The sequence below is a fragment of the Heterodontus francisci genome, chromosome 6, assembly GCF_036365525.1.
Source record: "Heterodontus francisci isolate sHetFra1 chromosome 6, sHetFra1.hap1, whole genome shotgun sequence".
Classification (NCBI taxonomy): domain Eukaryota; kingdom Metazoa; phylum Chordata; class Chondrichthyes; order Heterodontiformes; family Heterodontidae; genus Heterodontus; species Heterodontus francisci.
In genome coordinates this window covers 20,309,002-20,333,511 of record NC_090376.1, presented here as the reverse complement: position 1 = coordinate 20,333,511, position 24,510 = coordinate 20,309,002, and the positions used below count along the sequence as shown (strand labels likewise).

The 24,510-nt window shown below is 42.2% G+C and overlaps 1 protein-coding gene across 4 annotated transcripts in view; it reads right to left on the bottom strand.

The window, feature by feature from the left end:
* tubgcp5 (tubulin gamma complex component 5) overlaps positions 1–22,570 on the bottom strand; it is a 66,600-nt gene extending 44,030 nt beyond the window's left edge. For 2 of the 4 annotated variants that reach the window (XM_068033248.1, XM_068033250.1), the window contains exons 1-7: positions 15,518–15,714; positions 13,139–13,192; positions 12,940–13,048; positions 11,131–11,227; positions 7,469–7,548; positions 4,527–4,662; positions 2,056–2,173 (exon numbers count right to left, since the gene is read on the bottom strand). In XM_068033248.1, the coding sequence (XP_067889349.1) occupies positions 2,056–2,173; positions 4,527–4,662; positions 7,469–7,548; positions 11,131–11,227; positions 12,940–13,048; positions 13,139–13,192; positions 15,518–15,636 (713 nt within the window). In that variant the 5' untranslated portion in view covers positions 15,637–15,714. Of the gene's footprint in view, positions 1–2,055; positions 2,174–3,813; positions 3,930–4,526; positions 4,663–7,468; positions 7,549–11,130; positions 11,228–12,939; positions 13,049–13,138; positions 13,193–15,517; positions 15,715–22,508 lie in introns of those variants that run through there. The other 2 variants (XM_068033249.1, XM_068033251.1) reach the window with 2 other exon arrangements.
* Positions 22,571–24,510: the final 1,940 nt, after the last annotated feature.

Genomic DNA, 24,510 nt, shown 5'->3' with positions numbered 1-24,510 from the left:
GTCCTTCCCGCCCGGCAGAGGGCGCCCCCCGCCCCCTGGTCACCATCGTTGGCCTATCCCACCCCTGGGAAAATGGGAACCAGGATTCCCGGCGTTGGTTCCTTGGTGGGCGATTCTTCCCCAATTCTCCGGCGGCCCCCACCCCAGCCCGCCAACAAAACCCACCGTCGAGATAGGAACAAAATCCAGCTCCCTGTGTAGTGCCTCCCAGCTCATTGTGCTTTCTCACAGCAAAACCATGGCTGATGGAATTTAAATTCAATTAACTAATAAAAATCTAGAATTGAAAGCTAGTCTCAGGCGTCGGCTGTCCCTCAATTAGAGGACGACGTCTAATCAAGGTCGCAAGTTTCTGCCACGGGTCTTCAAGTGATTGAACAGACCGATTCTTGACCCACAGATCTTTGGGCACATGAGGCAGGATGTCCCACAAGGTAGTGGGATCCGGAATGCAGGATTTACTTCTTTTAATTTCCTTCACTGTCGCCACTCTGCCTCACCACTAAGGCTTTTAGACTCAAAGCATGATGTAGCTTGTTGGACAAGTTGTTGCCATTTTGAACGATTGGTAGCAAGTTCCTTCCAGTCATCAGTGTCAATGTTTCAGAGTGTCTTTGAAGCATTTTCTTTGTCCTCTCCTGGAATGTTGGCCATTTGAGAGTTGAGTAAACAGGACCTGGCGGGGCAAGGCGGTTTTTGGCCATCCGGCACAATGTCCAGTCCATCGAAGTTGGTTTTGCAAGAATACTTGTGGACCTGGCTTCAAAAAGGACACAAGCATTTGTTCAACGGTCCTCCCATTGAATGCAGAGAATGTGGCAGAGGCATTGCTGATGGAATTTCTCGAGCACTCTTTTGCATCGCTGATACACCGTCCAGGTCTCACTGCAGTATTGAAGTATGGTGACAACAACAGCTCTGTACACTAGGACTTTTGTTGACATGCACAGGTCTTTGTTGTCAGACACTCGCTGCCATAGTTTGTAGAAGGCTGAGCTGGCGCAGCTGATCCGGTGTTGGATGTCCTCCTCAATGGTGCCCTTTTGAGAGAGTTGGCTGCCAAGGTATGGGAAGTGCTCAATATATTGCAAAGCCTTTCCTTCAATATATATGGGAGGTGGAATATTTAGCTGAGCAGGTGTGAGTTGATACACGAGTTTTGTTTTGGCAACATGCAAGGACAGGCCGAGTCTCTTCTATGCAGAATTGAAGAGATCGAGAGTGGCTTGCAAATTTCGTGCAGAATGGACAACACTGCAATCATCCACAAACTGTAGATCGCGTATGCCAAAGGTGGTCAGTTTAGTTTTGGCACATAGGCGACTGAGGTTAAAGAGTTTTCCATCTAGGGGATATTTAATACACCAGAGGGCAGCTGATCTTTCATGAGGTGAACAGCCACTGTCAGGCAGATTGTAAATAGCATGGTGGCCATCACACAGCCTTGCATGACCCCGGTCCGGATTTTGAAGGTGTCTGTTTTAGATCTCCCACTCAAGACAGCTGCAGTCATATCATTATGGAGCAATTAAGTCTCAGTAATGGTGCCATGAAACTATAGTCGATTGTCGTAAAAACCCATCTGGTTCACTAATATCCTTTAGGGAAGGAAACCTGGTACCATTACCTGGTCTGTCCTACATGTGATTCCAGACCCACAGCAATGTGGTTGATTCTGAACCGCCCTCTGAAATGGCCGAGCAAGCCACAGTTGTCAAGGGCAATTCGGGATGGACAACAAATGCTAGCCTTGCCAGTGACACCCACATCTCATGAAAGAAAAAAAAATCTGAAAGTAAGAACTTAATTGTGAACTAAAATCCACAGCCCACAGTTTATGGGATGGCACTCCAGTAGAGCAAAACATCATCCAATTCAATGTGATAGTCTTAATAAAGGATCTTATCACGTCAGAGGGTGTGAACTACTCAATAAATTTATTACCCCCATGCGTCGCTCTCAGCTACAAGTCAGTATTCTTTTACTATGTAGTAGATTGCTCAGGAATTTGCTGAGTGACAGATTATTAAATAACATTGACAACTGTTTTCTTACCAGACAGCAGCTAAATTGGAATGCAGGTGAAAGCTGTGACTAAATTTGGCTGCTTTGTTTGTCCAGTACTGGGTGACCACATGCTGCTCCAGCCACAAACGTGCTTCTGGTTCACCAACTAAATCAAAAAGGAAGACAATAACGGACACACCTTTTAGCCAATACTTTCTGATTTCAAATATTCTAGCTATAATAATTCTGTAGAACAGCATAAATTCCAGTATTTTGTAATCTCATGTAAAAAGACCCTTTCTTCAACCATTTTGTATATCTGTCCCCTCCAATTTGTTTTGGGTCTCCCAAGCAAATGATACACAAATTAAATCAGGATGGTCATCAGGCAACTTCCATGCTGTAAACCATTATTTAGATGCATGCACAAGACCAACCTAGATTTGACTCTAAAATCTGCTGTTAACATTTTTGCACAAACATCCCAAGTGCCCATATGTATTTGCAGCCATATACACAGCAAAGATTATTATACATATATAATATTCCTTTGCTAAATTAAGGTTTTAAAACTGACTAAAGACAAACTTCCTTCAGGGACAAAATTGTCAAGTTCCTGTAGAGTCCAGGAAAATAGGAAAGTTGGGCCAGAAAAGCCACCTCTCAAAACTTAATTAAAATAGCTTCTAACATAGGAGGAGTAGGTCATTCAGCCCATCTACTTGCTCCGCCATTCAATACGATCATGGCTGATCATCCACTTCAAAGCCTTTTTCCCACATTATCCCCATATCCCTTTATGTCATTGGTATTTAGAAATCTGTCAATTTCTACTTTAAACATACTCAACAACTGAGCTTCCACAGCCCTCTGCGGTACAGAATTCCTAATATTCACAACCATCTGAGTAAAGAATTTTCTCCTCATTTCTGTCCTAAGCGGCTCCCCCTTATTTTGAAATTGTGTCCCCTGGTTCTAGACTCCCTAACCAGGGGAAACATCTTAGCTGTCTATCCCTTTAAGTATTTAGTAGGTTTCAATGAGATCACCTCTCATTCTTCGAACCTCTAGAGAATACAGGCCCAGTTTCCCCAATCTCTCTTCATAGGACAGTCCCGCCATCCCGGGAACAAGTCTGGTGAACCTTTGTTGCACTCCCTCTATGGCAATAATATCCTTCCTAAGGTAAGGGAAGAAAACTGCATGCAGTACTCGAAGTGCGGTCCAACCAAGGTTCTAAACAATTGAAGCAAGATTTCGCTACTGCTGTACTTAAATCCTCCTGTGATAAAGACTAACATACCATTAGCCTTTTTAATTGCTTGCTGCACCTGCATGTTAGCTTTCAGTGACTTACTGACGAGGACACCCAGGTCCCTTTGTACATCGACACTTTCTAATCTCTTAGCATTCAAGAAATACTCTGCACATCTATTCCTCCTACCAAAGTGGATAACCTCACATTTTTCCACATTATATTCCATCTGTCATGTTCTTGCCCACTCACTAAGTCTGTCCAAATCCTGTTTAAGCCGCTTTGCATCTTCCTCACAACACACATTCCCACCTAGTTTTATGCTGTCTGCGAACTTGGAAATATTACATTTGGTCCCCACATCCAAATCATTGATAAATATTGTGAACAACTGGGGCCCCAAGCACTGATCCTTGCAGTACCCCACTAGTCACAGCCTGTCAATGCGAGAATGAACCGTTTATTCCTACTCTCTGTTTTCTGCCTGTTAACCAATCCTTAATCCATGCCAGTATATTACCTCCCATCCCATGTGCTTTAATTTTGCTAACCTGTGGGGGACGTCATCAAAAGCCTTCTGAAAATCCAAGTATACTACGTCCGACTCCCCTTTATCAATTCTGTTCATACCATCCATTATTAACCATTAGTAACCATTACTGAAAGACTAAATGTTCATCCTGCAAGGTCATAAAGGTCCAATATTTCAGTTTATATCTATGTACAAGAGAACCACAGCATATTTCACATCAGTATAAAGTATAGGCTGTGCCTATACTTGAGGAGCACAGCTGAACTACATTTATGATGCATATGGCTTTTTATCCCCACCCAATTTTCCCCTCTTCTCTATTGAATAAATGGATCTCAAGTGTCAGGAGCTCTCTGCTACAAGTAGCCATTTTCCAAGAGCCGAGACAGTGATGGCCAGTAGTTTATATAACCAAGGCGGATTCACAGCCAAGCTTAGTCCTGTCGTTCCCCAGTGCCCACACACTCAATTTCCATCGGTGTTACAGGACAAAAACTAGTGAAAATCATTGCCTATTTTTCCCAATTCTTTAGTGTAGAATGCAGTGCTTGAGTTCAACTAACTTAGCCTAGACTTGAGATGAAACCTAGGACCGTCCTGATCTATATGACATGGTTCCATACCAGGCTGCGCATTTACCTAGTAAGCCACTGGTCAACGTCTACATATCTACATGCACTCAGCCCAACAGGATCAGTACATGGCCTGAAGACTAGACTCTTACAAACATACCTTTCAAAGAGACATTTGGTGCTGCTTTCTTGATTTGTGCTTGTTCTTCCGGTGGGGTTTTGTCAACCTGAATACCAGAATCCTCTCTGCTCAGAGACTCTTGGAGCTCCTCTTCACTTTCTTCTTCAGACCATTCCTAAATAATAATATATATTGATAGTATGTCCTTAGCATAGAAATCATCTCGAAGTGCCATGTTGAGAGGTGGAGTGGTGGGTTTGGGGGGGGGGGGGGGGGAGGAGGGGGAGCGGTCAGGGTCGGGGGAGAAACAGCAATAAAGTGAAGAACAAAATTGAATGTCAAATGGCAGTGGATATGGCCAAAAGTTTGTTTGAAAAGATGGATTTTATAAAGGCAGCTCACCACCACCTTCTCAAGAGCAATTAGGGATGGACAATAAATGCTGGCCTAGACAGCGACGCCCACATCCCATGAATGAATTTTAAAAATCCAAAATTGGAGAGAGAAGTAACTAAAAGGAGGGGTTTAGGAAGGGCATTCCACAGAGTAGAGCTCAGATAGCTCAAGGCTCTGCCACTAATGGTGGGGTAAACGAAAGGGGGCAAATGCATTAAAGGTCAGAGTCAGTAGGTCAAAGGAATGGAAATACATCGATGTGGAAAGGTACAGACATGGGATGGAGCAAGGGCATGAAGAGATTTAAAGATGAAGCGGAGTATTTAAAATCCAATGCGTCAGGGACAAGGAGCTGGTGTAGCTCAACAAGGAGAGGTGACAGGCAAGCAAGCAGTGCAGGACGGAATCCAACCAGGTTTGGACAGGTTGGAATTGTGAAATGGTGGCGGATGGGAGACCATCAATGTGAATGGTAGAGAAAAAGTCTAGAAGTAATATTAGCATAAAGGTTTTAGCAGCTTTAGGGTTTGCATAGAAATAAAGGTGAGTGATGCTGCAGAGGTGGAAGTGGTTTTAATGAAGGATGGAATGTGGTGTTCCAAGCTAAGCTTTGGGTTGCATAACACATCAGCATATATGAAGTAGAACAAAAGAGAGGGGAATATGTAATACTTGAGCAATAAAGCATCTACTAGAAAAAAAAACAGAATTGTAATGCCAATCCTTGGACTTCTTGAAGGGAGCAAGATTGAAAACAGGAGAAAAACTATTTTCCCTGAGACGCATGATAAATGTATGTACCCCCAATCGAAGCAACTAAAGCAAAAGAGCAAATTGCAAACACTTAAAGGCCACATTATCTTTCTAAATGCTTATGTAGCCAGAGCAACCAGGTTTCTTTAATAAACAAAATTATCAGTTTATTATAAAACAAGACGTAACCAGTAATGAAGTATAGCATTGACACACGCGTTGAAATATGAAAGTTCCCTGTTATATATATATATATATACGCACACGCACACCCGAAAAATAGAGATTTTTTCTTTAGAGCTCTGTTACAAAAAAAACCAGAAGAATACTTTGACCAAATACTTGCTAATTCTTGAAGAAGAAAAAAAAGAGATGGAAAGATGTGAGTTGCCCCTTTATTTTGGCATCCCAAGTACACATAGATGGCTGTCCCTGGGATCTTCCTATAACAGTTCTTTTCAGGCAATGTTGAAGATCAGTTTGACAGGCCTTTCAGGAGGAATGCAGCACCAATTTCCCTATTGCTTACACTTGCTTTTAAGAGCTTCTCAGAGATGGAAAAGATTGAGCTGGGCTTTTGTCCTTTAAACTCTTTTCAAAACACTGTCCATACCCCAACACTCTGTCCAAAGTGAAACCAAAAACAATATCTCAAGAGTCAAGCCTCCTGACCCCTATAAATCTTGACCTGTCACTTCCCTCTAAACATTGTTCCCAAGTCAAAAGGTCCCCGCTGGGTACTTATCTGAAGACAGGAGACTTCCAGTAAGGGTTGTTTACAAACCAAGTCCAAAAGACCTTCCTATTACCTCTTTTTTAAAAAAAAGTCCAGCATCTATGGAATCCTTTTCAGTTTTAAAAACACAATCCTCAAAATTCAACAAAAAAATTGAAGCACTTTCGTAACATAGTTTAATATAGAATTTGAGAAGACCAAGTATTTCACCAGAGTGTATCAGTACCTTTCTCACCAGTTCATTATAAGTATGGACCATATATACAATTCAAAAAGTAGCAGAAAAATAACCCAAATTTAAGATACAACAAACATTTAAAAATTCAGTGGACAGGGACAGCCAGCAGTGTACAGTATATGGACTGGTTAAATTCCTCAAATTGTACCTTGGTGATTTAACACGAGCTTATATGCTTAAAGAGATGAGGAGGGGAAAATCTACTCTGAAGCACTAGACTGCAAGACTGGTTAAAAATATCCATGTTTCAGGGTAATTTGTTAGACATAAAGGTGGGGCTAAAGTGTGGCGAGTCGAAGAAACTTAGCAGTTGGCAGGAAAAAAGACAGAAGCGCAAGGGGAGAGCCAACTGTGTAACAGCCCCGACAATCAATTTTTTCTGCAGCACCTGTGGAAGAGTCTGTCACTCTAGTATTGGCCTTCATCGCCACTCCAGGCGCTGCTCCACAAACCACTGACCAACTCCAGGTGCTTACCCATTGTCTCCCGGGATAAGGAGGCCAAAGAAGAAGATATGCTTAAAGAGATGAGGAGGGGAAAATCTACTCTGAAGCACTAGACTGCAAGACTGGTTAAAAATATCCATGTTTCAGGGTAATTTGTTAGACATCAAAACAACATTGAGTAGGATGCAAGTTCCAGTCATTAATTCTAGACAGAATTGTGTATCTCAGACCCACTGGATAGGGAAACAGCCAAGAACACGTCCCTCCTCAGAGTAAGTAAGAATCCTGCCAGGTTGCTCACACGTACCTCTTAAAAGACCATGGGAACAGAAGTTGTCTCCCAACTGGCATGGCACAGGAAAATCCAAAATAAAGGGCAAGTAGAGAAAATAATTCCATGCAGGTTACTCACTGGAGTATCTGGATATGGGCCAATATCAATCTCTTCACCTTCCATCAGGTATTTCCCCCAGTCAAAATCATCATGTTGCACTGCAGAAAAACAATATACTTCAGTCAGTGCAGTTGTAACACTAAAATCGCTTCAAAGTTAACAGAGGGTCACCATTCATCTGAATTAAAATTCTTATTCTTGGTTAAATTACTTAATAGCCTTACCTCTCCATTATCTCTGTAATGTTACAGCGCCCCACTCTTACTCATCATCTCTGACTGCACCTCTTGTGCAACCTCCTCCTCTGTCAGCCATGCCTTAAAACACTTAGATCCTACTCTCCATTATTCCCTCCCTCTTTGCGTCCATTAAGACATTCCTTAAAAACCATCCCTTTGGTCAAGCATTCTCTAACTCTGAAGGATTGACTGCCCCTCTACAACCTCCAGTCCACCAACGACCACTGCTCTTCCAGTCTGCCCTCGGTAATTTCCTTCCAAAACTATTTTGCTTCGCTACCCTTGTCTGCCTCCAAAATATTTCTAAAAAGCCATCTCTTTGGCCATGCTTTTAGTCTCTTTTTCTCTCCCTAAATTACTTCACTTCATGTTCAGTATATGCACCTCCCTCTTGAAATGTATTCTGATGAAAGATAGAGAATTGCAAGTTTCTACTGCTGCAATATAATAACGAAGAAAAATTGTGACCATTAAGCAAACTAATTACCTCTCTCCATAATGGATCCTATCAAAACCTAATTATGCAGTTCTGCTTTAATATTATTTCACATTATATAATTGCTATCAGTGTTTATAATGGCAAATTTAATGTGAATTACACTACATTATTGCAGTATACATTTTTCTACTGGCAAGGCTGCAGAAACCCATCTATAAAGGAATGGAAGCTCAAAGGAAATTAAGAAAATAATTAAGAAGGAAACATTTGAAGAAATAAGCCATGAAATGAAGACAAGAAAGAAAGAAAGAAAGAAAGATTAAGGACAACCAGCAGGGAAGCAAACTCTCCCTCAATAATCAACAATCAAAGACCCAGACAAAAAAAATTGTAGTTCTTGAAACTGGGACTAATGGATACCTGCATCCTTTGCCCAAAACAGGAATGCAAGATAAAAAATATTGTACACAGGAAAGAAAGTTATTTAGGTCACAAAGGTACAATGCATGTTTTTCAGTACTTTCAGGTATAATAAATCAACTTTAGAATTCACCTTCAAAATACAATTTAAAAGTGATGAAGGTAGAATATTTCTGCTGCACTTTTTAATGTTTTTGTTGTAAATGAAGTCTTTATTATATTTTTACAATCAACATTGCTCCACCCCAATGACCTACCAATGTCACTGGCATTCAACAGGGTTTATATAATAGAAATAAGGCTGCTTTGTAATAGCAGAGAAACAAAGAGAGCTGAAGCTGAACTTCTTCAGGCTTACATCATCACTGCAATGTTATATAACAGGCACATTTAGGCGTCAAGCAAATCATCCTTAACTCAGTAGCAGCTGATTGAAGGAGAAGAGCTTTTATTTCTATCAGAGCATGGCAGGTGTAATCTGGACACTTAAATGAATTGGAGGGGGTTCAGAAACATAGGGCAAAATAGTTCAGGGCACACTGTGCAATTTTCAGTTTTCCTCTTGACTTTCAGGGCAAGTGCACCGATTTCTATCTGTGGTATTTCCTTCAGGTAAAACAGAAAGCAAAATACTCCAAAGTGCGGATATCTGAAGCAAAAGCAGAAAATACTGGAAACACTTAGCAGGTCAGGGAGTATGTGCAGATGGAGGAACATAAGTTAACTTTTCAGATCTTACAAACACCCTACTACTAACGAAGGGTTAGAAGACTTTAACCATCAAATTTTATTCCTTCTTCCAATTTCTTCCGAATTTCACAATTTAAAAAAAAAAGTGAAATAAAAATTAACAAAAGTTCAGATTGTGCATATCCAGCTCAGGCAAAGAACAAAGGGGATATATGAAAAGAAATAGTGGAGGCTCTGATCATCGTTTTCCAATCCTCTCTGGCTACAGAGGGAGGTGCATATACTGAACATGAAGTGAAGTGCCAGAGGACTGAATGACAGCTAACATTGTACCATTGTTTAAAAAGGGAGAAAGGGATAGACCAAGTAATTACAGGACAGTCACCTAACCACAATGGTGGAAAAATTATTGAAAAAAACTCAGAGGGATTGGTTAAATCTTCATTTAGAAAGACACGGATTAAATAAAGACAGCACGGATTTGTTAAGGGAAGGTCGCATCTGACTAACATGATTGAATTTTTTGAGGGGGTAATTGGGAGGGTGGATGAGGATAGTCTATATGGATTCTAGCAAGGCTTTTTATAAGATCCCACATGGCAGACTGGTCATGTTAGTAAAAGCACATGTGATACAAGGCAAAGTGGCAAGTTGGATCCAAAATTGACTCAGAGGCAGGAAGAAAAAGGCAATAGTAGATGAGTGTTTTTGTGATCGTAAGTCTGTTTCCAGTGATGTTCCACAGGGCTCAGTACTAGTTCCCTTGCTTTTTGTGGTATATATCAATAATTTGGACTTGAATGTAGGGAGTATGAAGTTTGCAGACGATACAACAATTAGTCGTATGGTTGATAATGAGAAGAAAGCTGTAGGCTGGTGGAAGATATCAATGGACTAGTCAGGTGGGCGGAACAGTGGCAAATAGAGTTCAATCCAGAGAGATGTGAGGTGATGCATTTGGCGAAGGCAAGGTAATGCACAATAAATGGTAGGATACTGAGATGAGTATAGGAATAGAGGGACCTTGGAGTGCGTGCCCACAGATCCCTGAAGGTAGAAAAGCTGGTCAAGGTGACATATGGGATACTTTCTTTTATTAGCCGAGGCATAGAACATAAGAGTTGGGATGTTATGCCGGAACTAGTTAGGTCACAGCTAGAGTACTGCATGCAGTTCTGGTTACCACACTATACGAAAAATGCAATTGCACTAGAGAAGTTACAGAGGAAATTTACAATGATGTTGATTGGACTGGAGAATTTTAGTTATGGAGAAAGATTGGATGGGCTAGGCCAATTTTCTTTGGAACAGAAGAGTGACAGGAGACATAATTGAGTGTATAAAATTATTAGAGGTCACATAGACTGGCTAGGAAGGCCCTATTCCCCTTGGTTGAGGGATCCATAACCATGTGACATATATAGGGTAAAAAGTAGGAGGTTCAAAGGGGATTCAAGGGGAACATTTTTCAACCAGAGGGTGGTGGGGATCTGGAACTCACTGCCTGAAGGGGTGGTAAAGGCAGAAACCCTCATAACATTTAAAAAGTACCTGGATATGCATTTGAAGTGTCGTAATCTACAAGAATACAGACCAAGAGCAGGAAAGTGGGATTAGGCTGGATGGCTCATCAGCCGGCATGGACATAATGGGCCGAATGGCCTCCTTCCGTGCTGTAAATTTCTATGATTCTATGATATAATGAACTGACATTTTTGTGTTCTAGAATACAACATTCAACCTGCAGAAAAGGTGCACATTAAATAAAACCTGAGCCCAAGCTTCTTAACGAGATATACAATTGCCACATTACTGAAGGGATTGACATTTGCTAATGTAGCTGTCTGTTAAAGCAAAGCACAAATGAACAAAGGACTAACACAATGACTCACCCTCTTCCTTCTGTCTTGGCTTCTCAGTGTACTGAGAATTGGAAGGTGAATCAGAAAGGGCCAGCAAGAGGGAGAGTATTGCATAGTGTTCCTTGGTCTGCAACAAAAGTTTGGAAGGAAGCCAAGTCAATATTAGCTTTACAGGAAGACCTCACATATGAAAATAAAACTGAGATCAAGACTTGAAATATGCACCGATAAAATGCTTTTAAGTGATGATAAAAACAATGTCGACACTAGGTATAAATTATTCAACTTGAGCAGGTAGAAAAAAAACAATTTCACCCCCAATTCTATGTGCAATTTAAGGAATGCTGAAGCCAACAGTGATACTCCTAAGGAGAACAGCTGACCATCAAATCAAGGGTTTTCTTGTTCTGTAAGACTCTGCTATTCACTTGACTTTCCAATTTTCTCCCCTCTCCTAAAAGGCACTGACTCCTTCATTGGGTATAATTAACTCAGTGATTGCTGATCAGGTGAAAGTCTCAACAACTAGTGAATGTGTTCATCCAGCGTCATATACACGCACATCCTCTATGGTCTACTTTATAGCAATCAGAAATAAGAATCTGGCACATTATCCATTCCAGAGTCACTATGATCCCTTCCCTGTCCCACTGCTAACGTAGCGGAGACAAACAAACACAGCACAAACGATATTCAACCCGGAACCTTCTTTGTATTGAGATCAGCAATGTTATAATCCCTTCCTTAGATGAGTCCAAATGGATAAAATAATTTATTGCCAAAAACCCATTATCTGAAGTCTTGTTTAGGAATTCATTAAGCAAAGTCAATGTGAAAGTGACCTCTTGGTTTCCTTCACAGTCTCAAGCAAAGGTAAAGTTCTAACCTGCTTTTAACAATAAAAAATATCTGGAACTGTGCAACTTCAGCAAACACCAGACCAGAAGCTGGAGTGAGTTGTCCATCTTTTCTTTGATTTAACCAAGTCTGCAGTTATTGACCTAAGTAATGCTCAATTACAAAATGTAGTAACTTAGTGAAGAATTTAAACAAGTTATGGTTAGATTGCAATTTTGTTAGCTTATAAAAACACCTCATATCTCAAACATAAAATGCCTCTCTGAATGCAACTTTCTAAGGATTAGCAGAAGAGGTAAGAAGCCCTTCTACATAATTTACATTTTCGGAGCTCCTCAAGACGATGGATGTCAGTTCTGGGTAATAGAATATTTTCTCTTTGCTGCAATACAGTGTGCTGACTGACTGCAACACAAAATTAAAAGCACTTCTTGCTGAATCTTCCTCACATTGTAAAATCAGGGATAACTGCCCTCCCACTGGCTCAGCAAGTTTATCCAGAGTTATAAGCATCACAGCCAAAGAACGCAGTGTTTCACGGCTGCACTGTGATTTAGACGATTGCCAGGGACACTACAATTGGCCTTAGTGCATGTAGGTGAGGGAAGAAAGAAGAAAACAACACTTCTGACCGCTATCCAGCAGATCCTGCTGGAAATGCATACGCACGGATGTTGAGTGTAGGATAGGACGAAGAACATTTGTAATAATGCCCTACGGCGCAGCAGCATCATGATATATAGTGGTTCACACATAAATAGCTGTTCTGTGAGATCCTAGAGGGCATTTGGCACTCAGGAAATATTATTTGAGCAAAGCATAAATGCCTCCGGGGAAATATGAGGGGAAAACAATGAGGAAGTACAAGTAGACTTTTTTTTTTAATGGTTCCTTATTCAGTATTTAAGAGTCTGAAATAATTGTCAAAACAATGAAATCCAGTTCAATTAAACATAAACTTCAGATCAAAACATTAGCTACCTTTGTTCCTTCAACAGTCTCAAGTTGCAACTCCAGAAATTCATCTGTTAGCCTCCGCCAGCTTAGAGCTTTAGGGAGCTCTGAATGAATAGTCAGCTTTTCATGGATTCTGAGAAACAAAAGGAGTTCATGTCAGTCACTAGCATTTCACAACTACTATAAAATTAAGGCGATACATAAAGAGAGTGGAGGGCCTCACCCATCAATCACACGTGTTATTTTGTGGCTGTCTACATCAAGAAACCGATGGAATCTGAAAAGAATTAAAAAGTCAAAATCAAACATCATGCAACAGGAAAAGGAAATGGAATAACAGCAGGCTCAAACTAGAAGTAATGGAATCTGAAAAGAATAATTAAAAAGTCAAAATCAAACATCATGCAACTTTGGTGGTGGGGGAGGGGAAACTACTAGAAACACAAATTCGGGTCAAAATTAATAGTCACTTGGATAAATGCGGGTTAATTAAGGAAAGCCAGCACGGACTTAAGGGAAAATTGTGCTTAAGTAATTTGCTGCAGTTTTTCAAGAGATAACAGAGGTTTGATGAGGGTAATGCTGTTGATGTGGTGTACATGGACTTCCAAAAGGCATTTGATACCAGTACCACACAACAGACTTGTGAGCAAAGTTATAGCTCATGGAACAAAAGGGACAGGAGTAACATGGATGCAAAACTGACAGTGATAGGAAACAGAGAGTAGTGGTTAAGGGATGTTTTTCGGACTGGAAGAAGGTTTGTCGAGGCTCGTCATGATATATATTAATGGCCTAGACCTTGGTGTACAGGGCACAATTTCAAAAACTGTGGATGAAATGAAACTTGGAAGTATCGTGAACAGTGAGGAAGATAGTGTGTAACTTCAAAAAGACATAAACAAGTTGATGGAATGGGCGGACAAGTGGCAAATGTAGTTCAATGTGGTGAAGTGTGAAGTGATTTGTTTTGGTAGGAAGAACAAGGGAGATACAATATAAAGTAAAGGGTACAACTCTAAAGGGAATGCAGGGGCAGAGGGACCTGGGTGTATATTTGCATGAGTCATTGAATGTGGCAGGACAGGTTGAGAACCCAGTTTTTTTTATTCATTCATGGGATGTGGGCGTCGCTGGCCAGGCCAGCATTTATTGCCCATCCCTAATTGCCCTTGAGAAGTTAATAAAGCATATAGTATCCTAGGCTTTATTAATCGAGGCATAGAGTACAAAATCAAGGAGGATATGTTAAACTTGTATAAAACACTGGTTTGGCCTCAACTGGAGTACTGCATCCAGTTCTGGGCACCGCATTTAAGGAAAGATGTGAAGGCACTGGAGAGAGAGTGCAGAAAAGAGTCACAAGAATGATGAACTTAATTTACAAAGATAGATTAGAGAAGTTGGGACTGTTTTCCTTGGAGAAGAGAAGGCCGAGAGTAGATTTGATAAAGGTATTCAAAATCATGAGGGTCTGGAAAGAGTAAATAGAGAAACTGTTCCCACTCATGAAAGGATCAAGAACAAGAGGGGACAGATTTAGGTGACTGGCAAAGGAATCAATAGCAACATGAGGAAAAGCTTTATCAAGCAGCGAGTGGTTAGGATCTGGAATGCACTGTCAAAGAGTGTGGTGCAGGCAGGTTCAAATCGAGGCATTCAAAGGAAAACAGATAGTTATCTGAAAAGAATGAATGTGCGGGGTTATGGGAGAAGGCGGGGGAATGGCACTAAGTGAATTGCTCACTCAGAGAGCGGATGCAGACACAGCAGACTGAATGGCCTCCTTCTGTGCTATAACAATTCTGTGATTCTGAGGAAAAGGAAATGGAATAACAGCAGGCTTAAACTAGGAATTACTTCTTACAAAGTTAGAAATATTTTACAGGTGGGTTCAACGGTCGCTAGTGTTCTTTTCCACTAGCACAACTCATAATATTTTTTAAATAAAGAAAACTTTTATCCCATTTACGTAGCCATAACTGCTACTCTTCAGACAAGTTGATGAAGAGGTGCGCTGCTGCTAAACTTCTTTCTAACACAGAAAGGCTGCGCAAAAAGCAGACAAAGGTGCATCAACCACAAATATGCTTGTAGCCTTCCATCCACTGCTTCAGTATAAGAGAAAACCATCTATCAACCACTTGGCTGCAGCAGAAATACACTGCTTCTGTGCTGCTTTAATGCATTTTTTTAAAACAAGAGTTTCCTCAAAACAGAAAAATAGTTAATGGTGTTGTACAGCAGCCATACAACACAAAATGGACCAGAGCTTTGAGTTTAGATGTGTAGTGTACAGCAATTGTTCTACATTGGCAGTATATGCCATTCAGCAAGTGTGCAAAATATGAGATTAGTGTCCCGTTTCTGCGTTAAATTGATGTCACCGTATTCAACTACGTTCCAATTTGTGCACAGAAAGCTCCCACAAACAGCAAAGTGATAATGATCAGATAATCTATACTTGTGATGCCGACTGAGGGATAGCTATTGGCCAGAACACTGCAAATAACCCCAGTGTCAGCCTCCACCCACACATTAATACCCATCACCAGCCCTCCCACTCTCCAACCAGACTGAAGGCCTACCTGTCACCAGTTACCTGATATTAGACCAGACGAATTGCAGCGCCATCTGGAAATCATGATCCTCCTCCGGGACCCCGCTAATGTGTTGTATCAACTTCTTCAAATCCTTCTCAAACTTATTCCAATGCGCCATGTTTATAAAATAGAAGCGCGAGCTTTGCAAACCATTACTCGGGACCTCCCCTTCAGCTCAGCCCCAGCGCCACCGGAAGAACCCTTTCCTCCCAACCACTGCCGGGTCGCGCCGTTGCCATTGGAAACGCAGCGGCCTGGACTCGGTAAAGTGACGGTTTTAATTCGAATTTGAATGTGTTTTCATGTTATTAACCACCGAGATTCTTCGGAGGATAGCCAGTTCCCTCCCTCCCCCCATGTTGTAGCTGCTGTCACTGTATTTAAAATTAAAAGTGACTAATTTAACGGCAGTAATCTGTCCTTCGCCAATATCTCCCCCCACTCCAAATCCCAGCCCTGCTTTACACTTCCCTTCCATGTGGCCCTTGCTTCTTCTTTTCTCTGCAACTTCCTCCATGATGTCCCAAATCCAGCCCATGCTTTACGGCTCCCTGGGGCTGTTCACACTTCAATTAAGTCGCAAGCTTTTAGCCAGCTTGGTTCAAGTGTCTGGATCTCTCGATCCTTGCTAAACCTTCTCAATCATTTGGTCATGTACTTGATGTCCATCTTTCCTAATCTTTGCAGCATTTGGCTCTCCCTCTGTAATATAAGCATAAAACATAATGGCCGATTTTCCTCTGCCCGCCCAGCATAATCAGCCAATGTGCCTTGATGCCCATCCAACGTGAACATACCAAATCCCCGTTGAACTTCCTCTGATCTGAATGGACTACTGAAAACCACTTTTTCCAGGTGATCCTTTTTTCAGGCATCGTTTGGGAGAATTCCAAGAAGGTGATATGGGAGTCACTATATTAAATATAAATATCCTACTTGTTTGAGTCAGGAGCTATCCTGTCATACTGCCCAGGTCCCAGAAAATACATTGCATGTAGGGAGCTGGGACCAGCCTTATGTCTCTGAACTCACATTTTCTCTGTGTCTAATGTAGCAGAACTAGGCACACATTATGCATTAGATGGATGAAAATCAACCTCAATTTTTTTTCTTTCGTGTTGGCTGGTGTAGTATTGGGTATTTCTGCCTTCTGGGATGTTCATTTGGTCTTCCAGAGATACCCATGATGAGTCACATCCATACCCATTGTCTTCTATCTTCAGTTGTGCATTTGCATCTCTTTCTATTCTATTGCTTTTATTTTACTTTGGATTCAGAGACTGAAGTTATTAACTAACAGCTGTGAAGCACATTACAAGTTAAATTTGATATTTACCTTTTCTTAATCTTTCAACATCTACACTTACCATATATTCTCTGCCTTTTGAAGAATTGTTTCAAAAATTCTTCAAAACTTATTTTAAGTCGAAACTTTCTAACAAACGTCTGTGACCTTCAGCATAACATCAGGAAGACCAAAGTCATTATTGTTAGTCCCGACACAAATGCTGCTCTGTTGCCATCAATTCCATCCCATCCATAGTCATTTTTTCAGGCACAACTAGATCGTTTTCAACAGAGTTGATGTTTCAAGTCAGATATAACTCTTCAGAGCCACTTCTTCCAGTTCTGAAGAGTCATATCCATCTCAAAATGTCAACTTTGTTTCTCTCTCCACAGATGCTGCCAAAGCTGCTGAATATTTCCAGCACTTTTTTTATTTCAGATTTCCAGCATTCGCAGTATTTTGCTTTTATATTAGATTGTTCTCAAGCTTGGTATCCCATTTGGGCTAGAGCTGCATTTCAGATCATATGGGATCGATGTTAAACTTGCTGCCTGGGCCTAAAACTGGTATTGTGGATCGGTAGCCCATTATAGCAACCACCCAATTTTCCTTTTCCCCAATTTTGTATTGCCTGCTAATTTGCATGACTGCTACATGCAGCCAGCACTAAATGTGCTGTTGAGTGGCTGCATGCCTCTGCAGGGGGCCTAAGTTTGTGCAAGGCTAGCGCCACTGAAAGCTAGCCTGAATTAAAGGGGAGGTGCATTTTTGCTGAAGCAGGTGCTGGAACTGTTTGTGGAAGAGAGTCTGAGTGGGAAGAAAAGTGAATAATGCATGACAGAGGAGAGTGTATTCTCCAAAATACTCTGACACTGCATTGGAAGTCTTGCTGGAGGAGGTGGTCAGGAGGAGAGCAGTGCTGTATCCAAGGGGTGCAGAAAGCCCTCCAGACCAACTGTATGCAGTGCGAGCAGATAGCTGTGGCAGCCTCTGCCAGCAGTCCAGCCCTGAGGACCTGGATGCAGTGCCGCAAGAAGGTCAGTGACCTCACATGAATGGTCAATGTCAGTGAATTCATCTTCAAATGCTGTATTCCACCAATTGCACCACACATACTGCTCAATGCACCATATCCGGACTGGAACCAATGTCCTTGGGGGTGCTTTTGCTAACGCTGTTGGGGAGGGTTTAAACTAATGTGGCAGGGGGATGGGAACCAAATGAGGAGGTCAGTGGACAGTAAGGAGGTAGTAACTAAAGCCTGTAAGGAACTAGATAATGAAGTCAGCGTGACTAAGGGGAAGAGTAGGCAGGGAGCAGATGATGAATGCAAAGGGACTGGTGGTCTGAGGTGCATTTGTTTTAATGCAAGAAGTGTAGTAGGCAAGGCAGATGAACTTAGGGCTTGGATTAGTACCTGGGAGTATGATGTTATTGCTATTACTGAGACTTGGTTGAGGGAAGGGCACGATTTGCAACTAAATATCCCAGGATATCGATGCTTCAGGCGGGATAGAGAGGGAGGTAAAAGGGGTGGAGGAGTTGCATTACTGGTCAAAGAGGATATCACAGCTGTGCTGAAGGAGGGCACTATGGAGGACTCGAGCAGTGAGGCAATATGGGCAGAACTCAGAAATAGGAAGGGTGCGGTAACAATGTTGGGGCTGTACTACAGGCCTCCCAACAGCGAGCGTGAGATAGAGGTACAAATATGTAAACAGATTATGGAAAGATGTAGGAGCAACAGGGTGGTGGTGATGGGAGATTTTAATTTTCCTAACATTGACTGGGATTCACTTAGTGTTAGAGGTCTAGATGGAGCAGAATTTGTAAGGAGCATCCAGGAGGGTTTTCTAGAGCAGTATGTAAATAGTCCAACTCGGGAAGGGGCCATACTGGACCTGGTGTTGGGGAATGAGCCCGGCCAGGTGGTTGAAGTTTCAGTAGGGGACTACTTTGGGAATAGTGATCATAATTCCGTAAGTTTTAGAATACTCATGGACAAAGACAAGCGTGGTCCTAAAGGAAGAGTGCTAAATTGGGGGAAGGCAAACTATACCAAAATTCGGCAGGAGCTGGGGAATGTAGATTGGGAGCAGCTGTTTGAAGATAAATCCACATTTGATATGTGGGAGGCTTTTAAAGAGAGGTTGATTAGCGTGCAGGAGAGACATGTTCCTGTGAAAATGAGGGATAGAAATGGCAAGATTAGGGAACCATGGATGACAGGTGAAATTGTGAAACTGGCTAAGAGGAAAAAGGAAGCATACATAAGGTCTAGGCGGCTGAAGAAAGACGAAGCTTTGGAAGAATATCGGGAATGTAGGACCAATCTGAAACGAGGAATTAAGAGGGCTAAAAGGGGTCATGAAATATCTTTAGCAAACAGGGTTCAGGAAAATCCCAAAGTCTTTTATTCATATATAAGGAGCAAGAGGGTAACTAGAGAAAGGATTGGCCCACTCAAGGACAAAGGAGGAAAATTATGCGTGGAGTCAGAGAAAATGGGTGAGATTCTAAACGAGTACTTTGCATCGGTATTCACCGAGGAGAGGGACATGACGGATGTTGAGGTTAGGGATAGATGTTTGATTACTCTAGGTCAAGTCGGCATAAGGAGGGAGGAAGTGTTGGGTATTCTAAAAGGCATTAAGGTGGACAAGTCCCCAGGTCCGGATGGGATCTATCCCAGGTTACTGTGGGAAGCGAGAGAGGAAATAGCTGGGGGCTTAACAGATATCTTTGCAGCATCCTTAAACACGGGTGAGGTCCCGGAGGACTGGAGAATTGCGAATGTTGTCCCCTTGTTTAAGAAGGGTAGCAGGGATAATCCAGGTAATTATAGACCGGTGAGCCTGACGTCAGTGGTAGGGAAGCTGCTGGAGAAGATACTGAGGGATAGGATCTATTCCCATTTGGAAGAAAATGGGCTTATCAGTGAAAGGCAACATGGTTTGGTGCAGGGAAGGTCATGTCTTACCAACTTAATAGAATTCTTTGAGGAAGTGACAAAGTTGATTGATGAGGGAAGGGCTGTAGATGTCATATACATGGACTTCAGTAAGGCGTTTGATAAGGTTCCCCATGGTAGGTTGATGGAGAAAGTGAAGTCGCACGGGGTCCACGGTGTACTAGCTAGATGGATAAAGAACTGGCTGGGCAACAGGAGACAGAGAGTAGCAGTGGAAGGGAGTTTCTCAAAATGGAGACGTGTGACCAGTGGTGTTCCACAGGGATCCGTGCTGGGACCACTGTTGTTTGTGATATACATAAATGATTTGGAGGAAAGTATAGGTGGTCTGATTAGCAAGTTTGCAGACGACACTAAGATTGGTGGAGTAGCAGATAGTGAAGGGGACTGTCAGAGAATACAGCAGAATATAGATAGATTGGAGAGTTGAGCAGAGAAATGGCAGATGGAGTTCAATCCGGGCAAATGTGAGGTGATGCATTTTGGAAGATCCAATTCAAGAGTGAACTATACAATAAATGGAAAAGTCCTGGGGAAAATTGATGTACAGAGAGATTTGGGTGTTCAGGTCCATTGTTCCCTGAAGGTGGCAACGCAGGTCAATAGAGTGGTCAAGAAGGCATACGGCATGCTTTCCTTCATCGGACGGGGTATTGAGTACAAGAGTTGGCAGGTCATGTTACAGTTGTATAAGACTTTGGTTCGGCCACATTTGGAATACTGCGTTCTGGTCGCCACATTACCAAAAGGATGTAGATGCTTTGGAGAGGGTGCAGAGGAGGTTCACCAGGATGTTGCCTGGTATGGAGGGCGCTAGCTATGAAGAGAGGTTGAGTAGATTAGGATTATTTTCATTAGAAAGACGGAGGTTGAGGGGGGACCTGATTGAGGTGTACAAAATCATGAGAGGTATAGACAGGGTGGATAGCAAGAAGCTTTTTCCCAGAGTGGGGGATTCAATTACTAGGGGTCACGAGTTCAAAGTGAGAGGGGAAAGGTTTAGGGGGGATATGCGTGGAAAGTTCTTTACGCAGAGGGTGGTGGGTGCCTGGAACGCGCTGCCAGCGGAGGTGGTAGACGCGGGCACAATAGCGTCTTTTAAGATGTATCTCGACAGATACATGAATGGGCAGGAAGCAAAGAGATACAGACCCTTAGAAAATAGGCGACAGGTTTAGATAGAGGATCTGGATCGGCACAGGCTTGGAGGGCCGAAGGGCCTGTTCCTGTGCTGTAATTTTCTTTGTTCTTTGTTCTATCCCCATCACCCATCTACCAACAATCTATCAATGATGCCTCATACCTTACCCTCACAAACTTAGCATAGCTGCAAGCCTCACACCCACATCTCACAGCTTGCACACGCTGTCAGCTGTTCAACGATGACAGGCATAGCACCCAAACACATTGCACCACACTAACTGACACACTTTCCTCTCTCTTGCAGGACAAGCTCACGCATAGCCAGATATAGCAGAAGCTAAGCGGCAGGGTCAGGCACGGCTGCATGTCCTTATAGAGGAGACAGTGGTTGCCATCAGTGGAGCATCCATCGCTAAGGCCATAGCCAGTGACAAGGCTAAAACCATCAAGATGATAGTATTCTTATGCCTAATCCACACTCTCACATCCCACTTCCTCCTGATCCCACAATCTCTTCTGATTTATGCAGATGGAGTAAACATGCATCTCCTGCTCCACCGCACCTCCCATCACCACACCACAACCTTACGCTTGTGTCTCCATTAAGATACCCAAGAACAGCAACCTGGCCAGGCAGTGGTGGAAGTGCAACAAGTGGAAGACAGTAATTAGCAACAAACACTGTCACTTGCTCTCACACTTGCAGCTCAGATATTGACACTACACATCATTTAGAGGATAGCATAGAGGTGAGATTTACTCATGATGAGACATTGGGTACAAGTGGCCTGCAGCTAGAGCAGGGAAGCAAGGATAGCACAGGTGCCAGTTTACTAGAGGTGATGTCACATACAAGTTCTGCTGCAGAGGATTCAGATGAGCACTTTGATGGGGCGGCCTAGAGAAGAAGGCCAATGGGTATGTTGAATGAAAGGCTTAGTGCATTGGTAGGCCTGCCAGAAAGACTGTGGTTAATGTTAAGGAGCATGGAGGCGTCTGACACCAACTTGGCACAGGATTTTACGCAGAGCTTAAAGTCCATCCTTTCTAGTGTGGAAGTGGTGGCCAACACCAGACTTATGGATCCAATCATGATGCAATGTGTGATGGCCGATGTCTCAACTTCCAGTGCAGCACAAGCAGAAAGCCACCCAAAGTTTGGATGTTGCAGTGGAAGCTCACACTGAAGTCATATCAGGTCAGCTTGCTGACATGAAAGCTCAGACTACTGCCATCATGTCTACGGATATCAGTGTTCAAAGGGGCTTGCAGGTTGTCACAACAGATTACTTGGATTGCTGATGCAGTGTGGGGTGGTGGCAGCTCTGCAGAGCATGAACTTACTGTCCTCTCTCAAAATGACAACATTAATTCTCCCACCACTGCCACTCTGCCAGTGCCCTTGCTGTGGCCTGTAAGCCAACCAGCCTGCCTAGACTACTGCCACCCATGCCAAGATGGTGCAGTCCAATGCCGGGCCTTCTAGAGGCAGAAGTGCTCGAGAGCGTCCTGCAAGAGGTCAAGCACACTGAGCCGCGCTGAGGGTTAGGTAGGAGAATTGCTCCCTGAACAGCCTGATTGATATTACCTCCTGCTGAGAGTTCTCTTCCTCCTCCCTCTTCCAGCAATTTGCATTGCTCTGTGTCACCTCTGTTCATTCTTCCTGTAATGATGTAGTCCGGGAGAAATTCATACTACTGCACCCATGTTTGGAAGGAAATGCTTTGTGCAGAGTCCTTGAAGTCAGGACAAAGTCCTTCAGCACTTGCCACATCACTTCCTGTAGACTTTAACAACTTTAAAGAACTTGAGAAACCACCAAAAACATCTACAATTGCAGCAACAGCTGGTAAAAATCACTTAGCAACTAACCGAGAAGTAGTTGATGATCACTTTAAATAGCGTTAATTGTGGGGGGGGGGGGTTCATTCCTGCTGCTGAACACGCATTCAGCTGTGTGAGATGGCATTAGCTGGAGCACTGAGCTCCAAAATTACAGCACTGGTGTCAAATCAATGTTATACACTGACTGATGTCACAGTTTACCCACTCTGCATACTTCTGACGGATGCTCCCTGTGTCTGTGCTCACACCCTCATTAAAATGGCGCCAGACGTGGCTTGCACCAGAACAGCACACATAACACTGAATAACCGGGTGCTAAGGAGACAAATTTTTCTACCAAGTTGAATAAGCACACTGCTTTTGGAACAGCAGTACTGAAAACTCTTACAATTGTATTTTATCTGAATTCAACATTTGGCTGACTTTGCGATCAGCAATCCCTGTCATTTTGGTTATCATTATAGCATAAGTTTGCAAATAAATTGGAAAAATAGTGTGCCAGATTGATCCTTTAAACACAATTGCATCTATTGGCCTCAAATGTATGTAGGTAGGCTTGGGTAGTTAGATTTTGTTTAACATAACCATTATTATACTGTACCCACTGTAATAACTAACACGGTCAAGGAAGACATTTTAATGCTAACAAGTGACTAAAGAAGCCATTTTGTATCATGTATTAAATAATAAGTAGTAACCCGTAATGAAACAGGTGATTGTAAAAGTAATGAACCTTGATTGAGTTATAATTAATGAATCAATAATCATTTTAGAGTGGGTTTTCATTTAAAGTTTGTGAAGTTTAAATACTATAAGTTTCTGTGTCTGCGAGAGAAAGTGCAGTTCCAGCCAAGTCTGTTCGGACAATGAGACCTTTCGGATCCTGATAAAGCCGCATGGGCTTGTGGACTCTGGTTTACTGAATAGAGAAGTTGTTCAAATTCCGATAAAGAGACAGCGTAAAACAACTCCATTGTATTCCTGTCAGAGATACTGAGGTCAGATGGCCGCTAGAAGAAGATGTGATTAAGAATCAATCAAATTTACCTAGCAACAGCTAGAGCCAATTATTAAAGTTAACAATGGCCTGACTCTGACATGGTGTGTTGGTCATACAGGGGTTAAAAACAGGAGTCTTGTAAGGTTTGCGCAGAAACAATAGAAGTCCCCAGAGATAGAACCACAGACTCAGTCAAGTTCTCCACCTGACAAGGGATCAAGACTGAAAAGAGAGGACCGCCTCACTCTGTGACCAGTACTCGACCAGGAAGCGCACTTGCAAGAGCTGTAACGTTACATTCCCAAGTTTGTTAAGTATAATTTTACTTCCAATTGTTAAGTATGATTTTACTTTCAATAAAATCTCTGGACTTATTGATCAAGTATCCTGTTGCCTTAATTGGTTAAGTCTTTCCTGATGAGATTGACCCATAACAGACTTTCATGTAGCAACTGAAAACATAAGTAACATGGTTCTAAAGAGTGTAAATTTAGATTAATCCAAGGCAATCTTTATAGATCTATTAATAAGAAGAAATAAACTTGTAAGATGGAGATTGGAAGCACAATTGATCTATGTAAGCTATCATGCAAAATCACAGGCAAAATCGTGATAAGATACAATGCCCAGGTTTATCAAGACTCTTTCATTTGCAGTTAGACTGGAGTTATACTGGCACTTAGTGAGAAGTAAAACAGTAAGTTATCTGGATAGATTTTCAACTTACTCAGTAGGTCAGGCAACA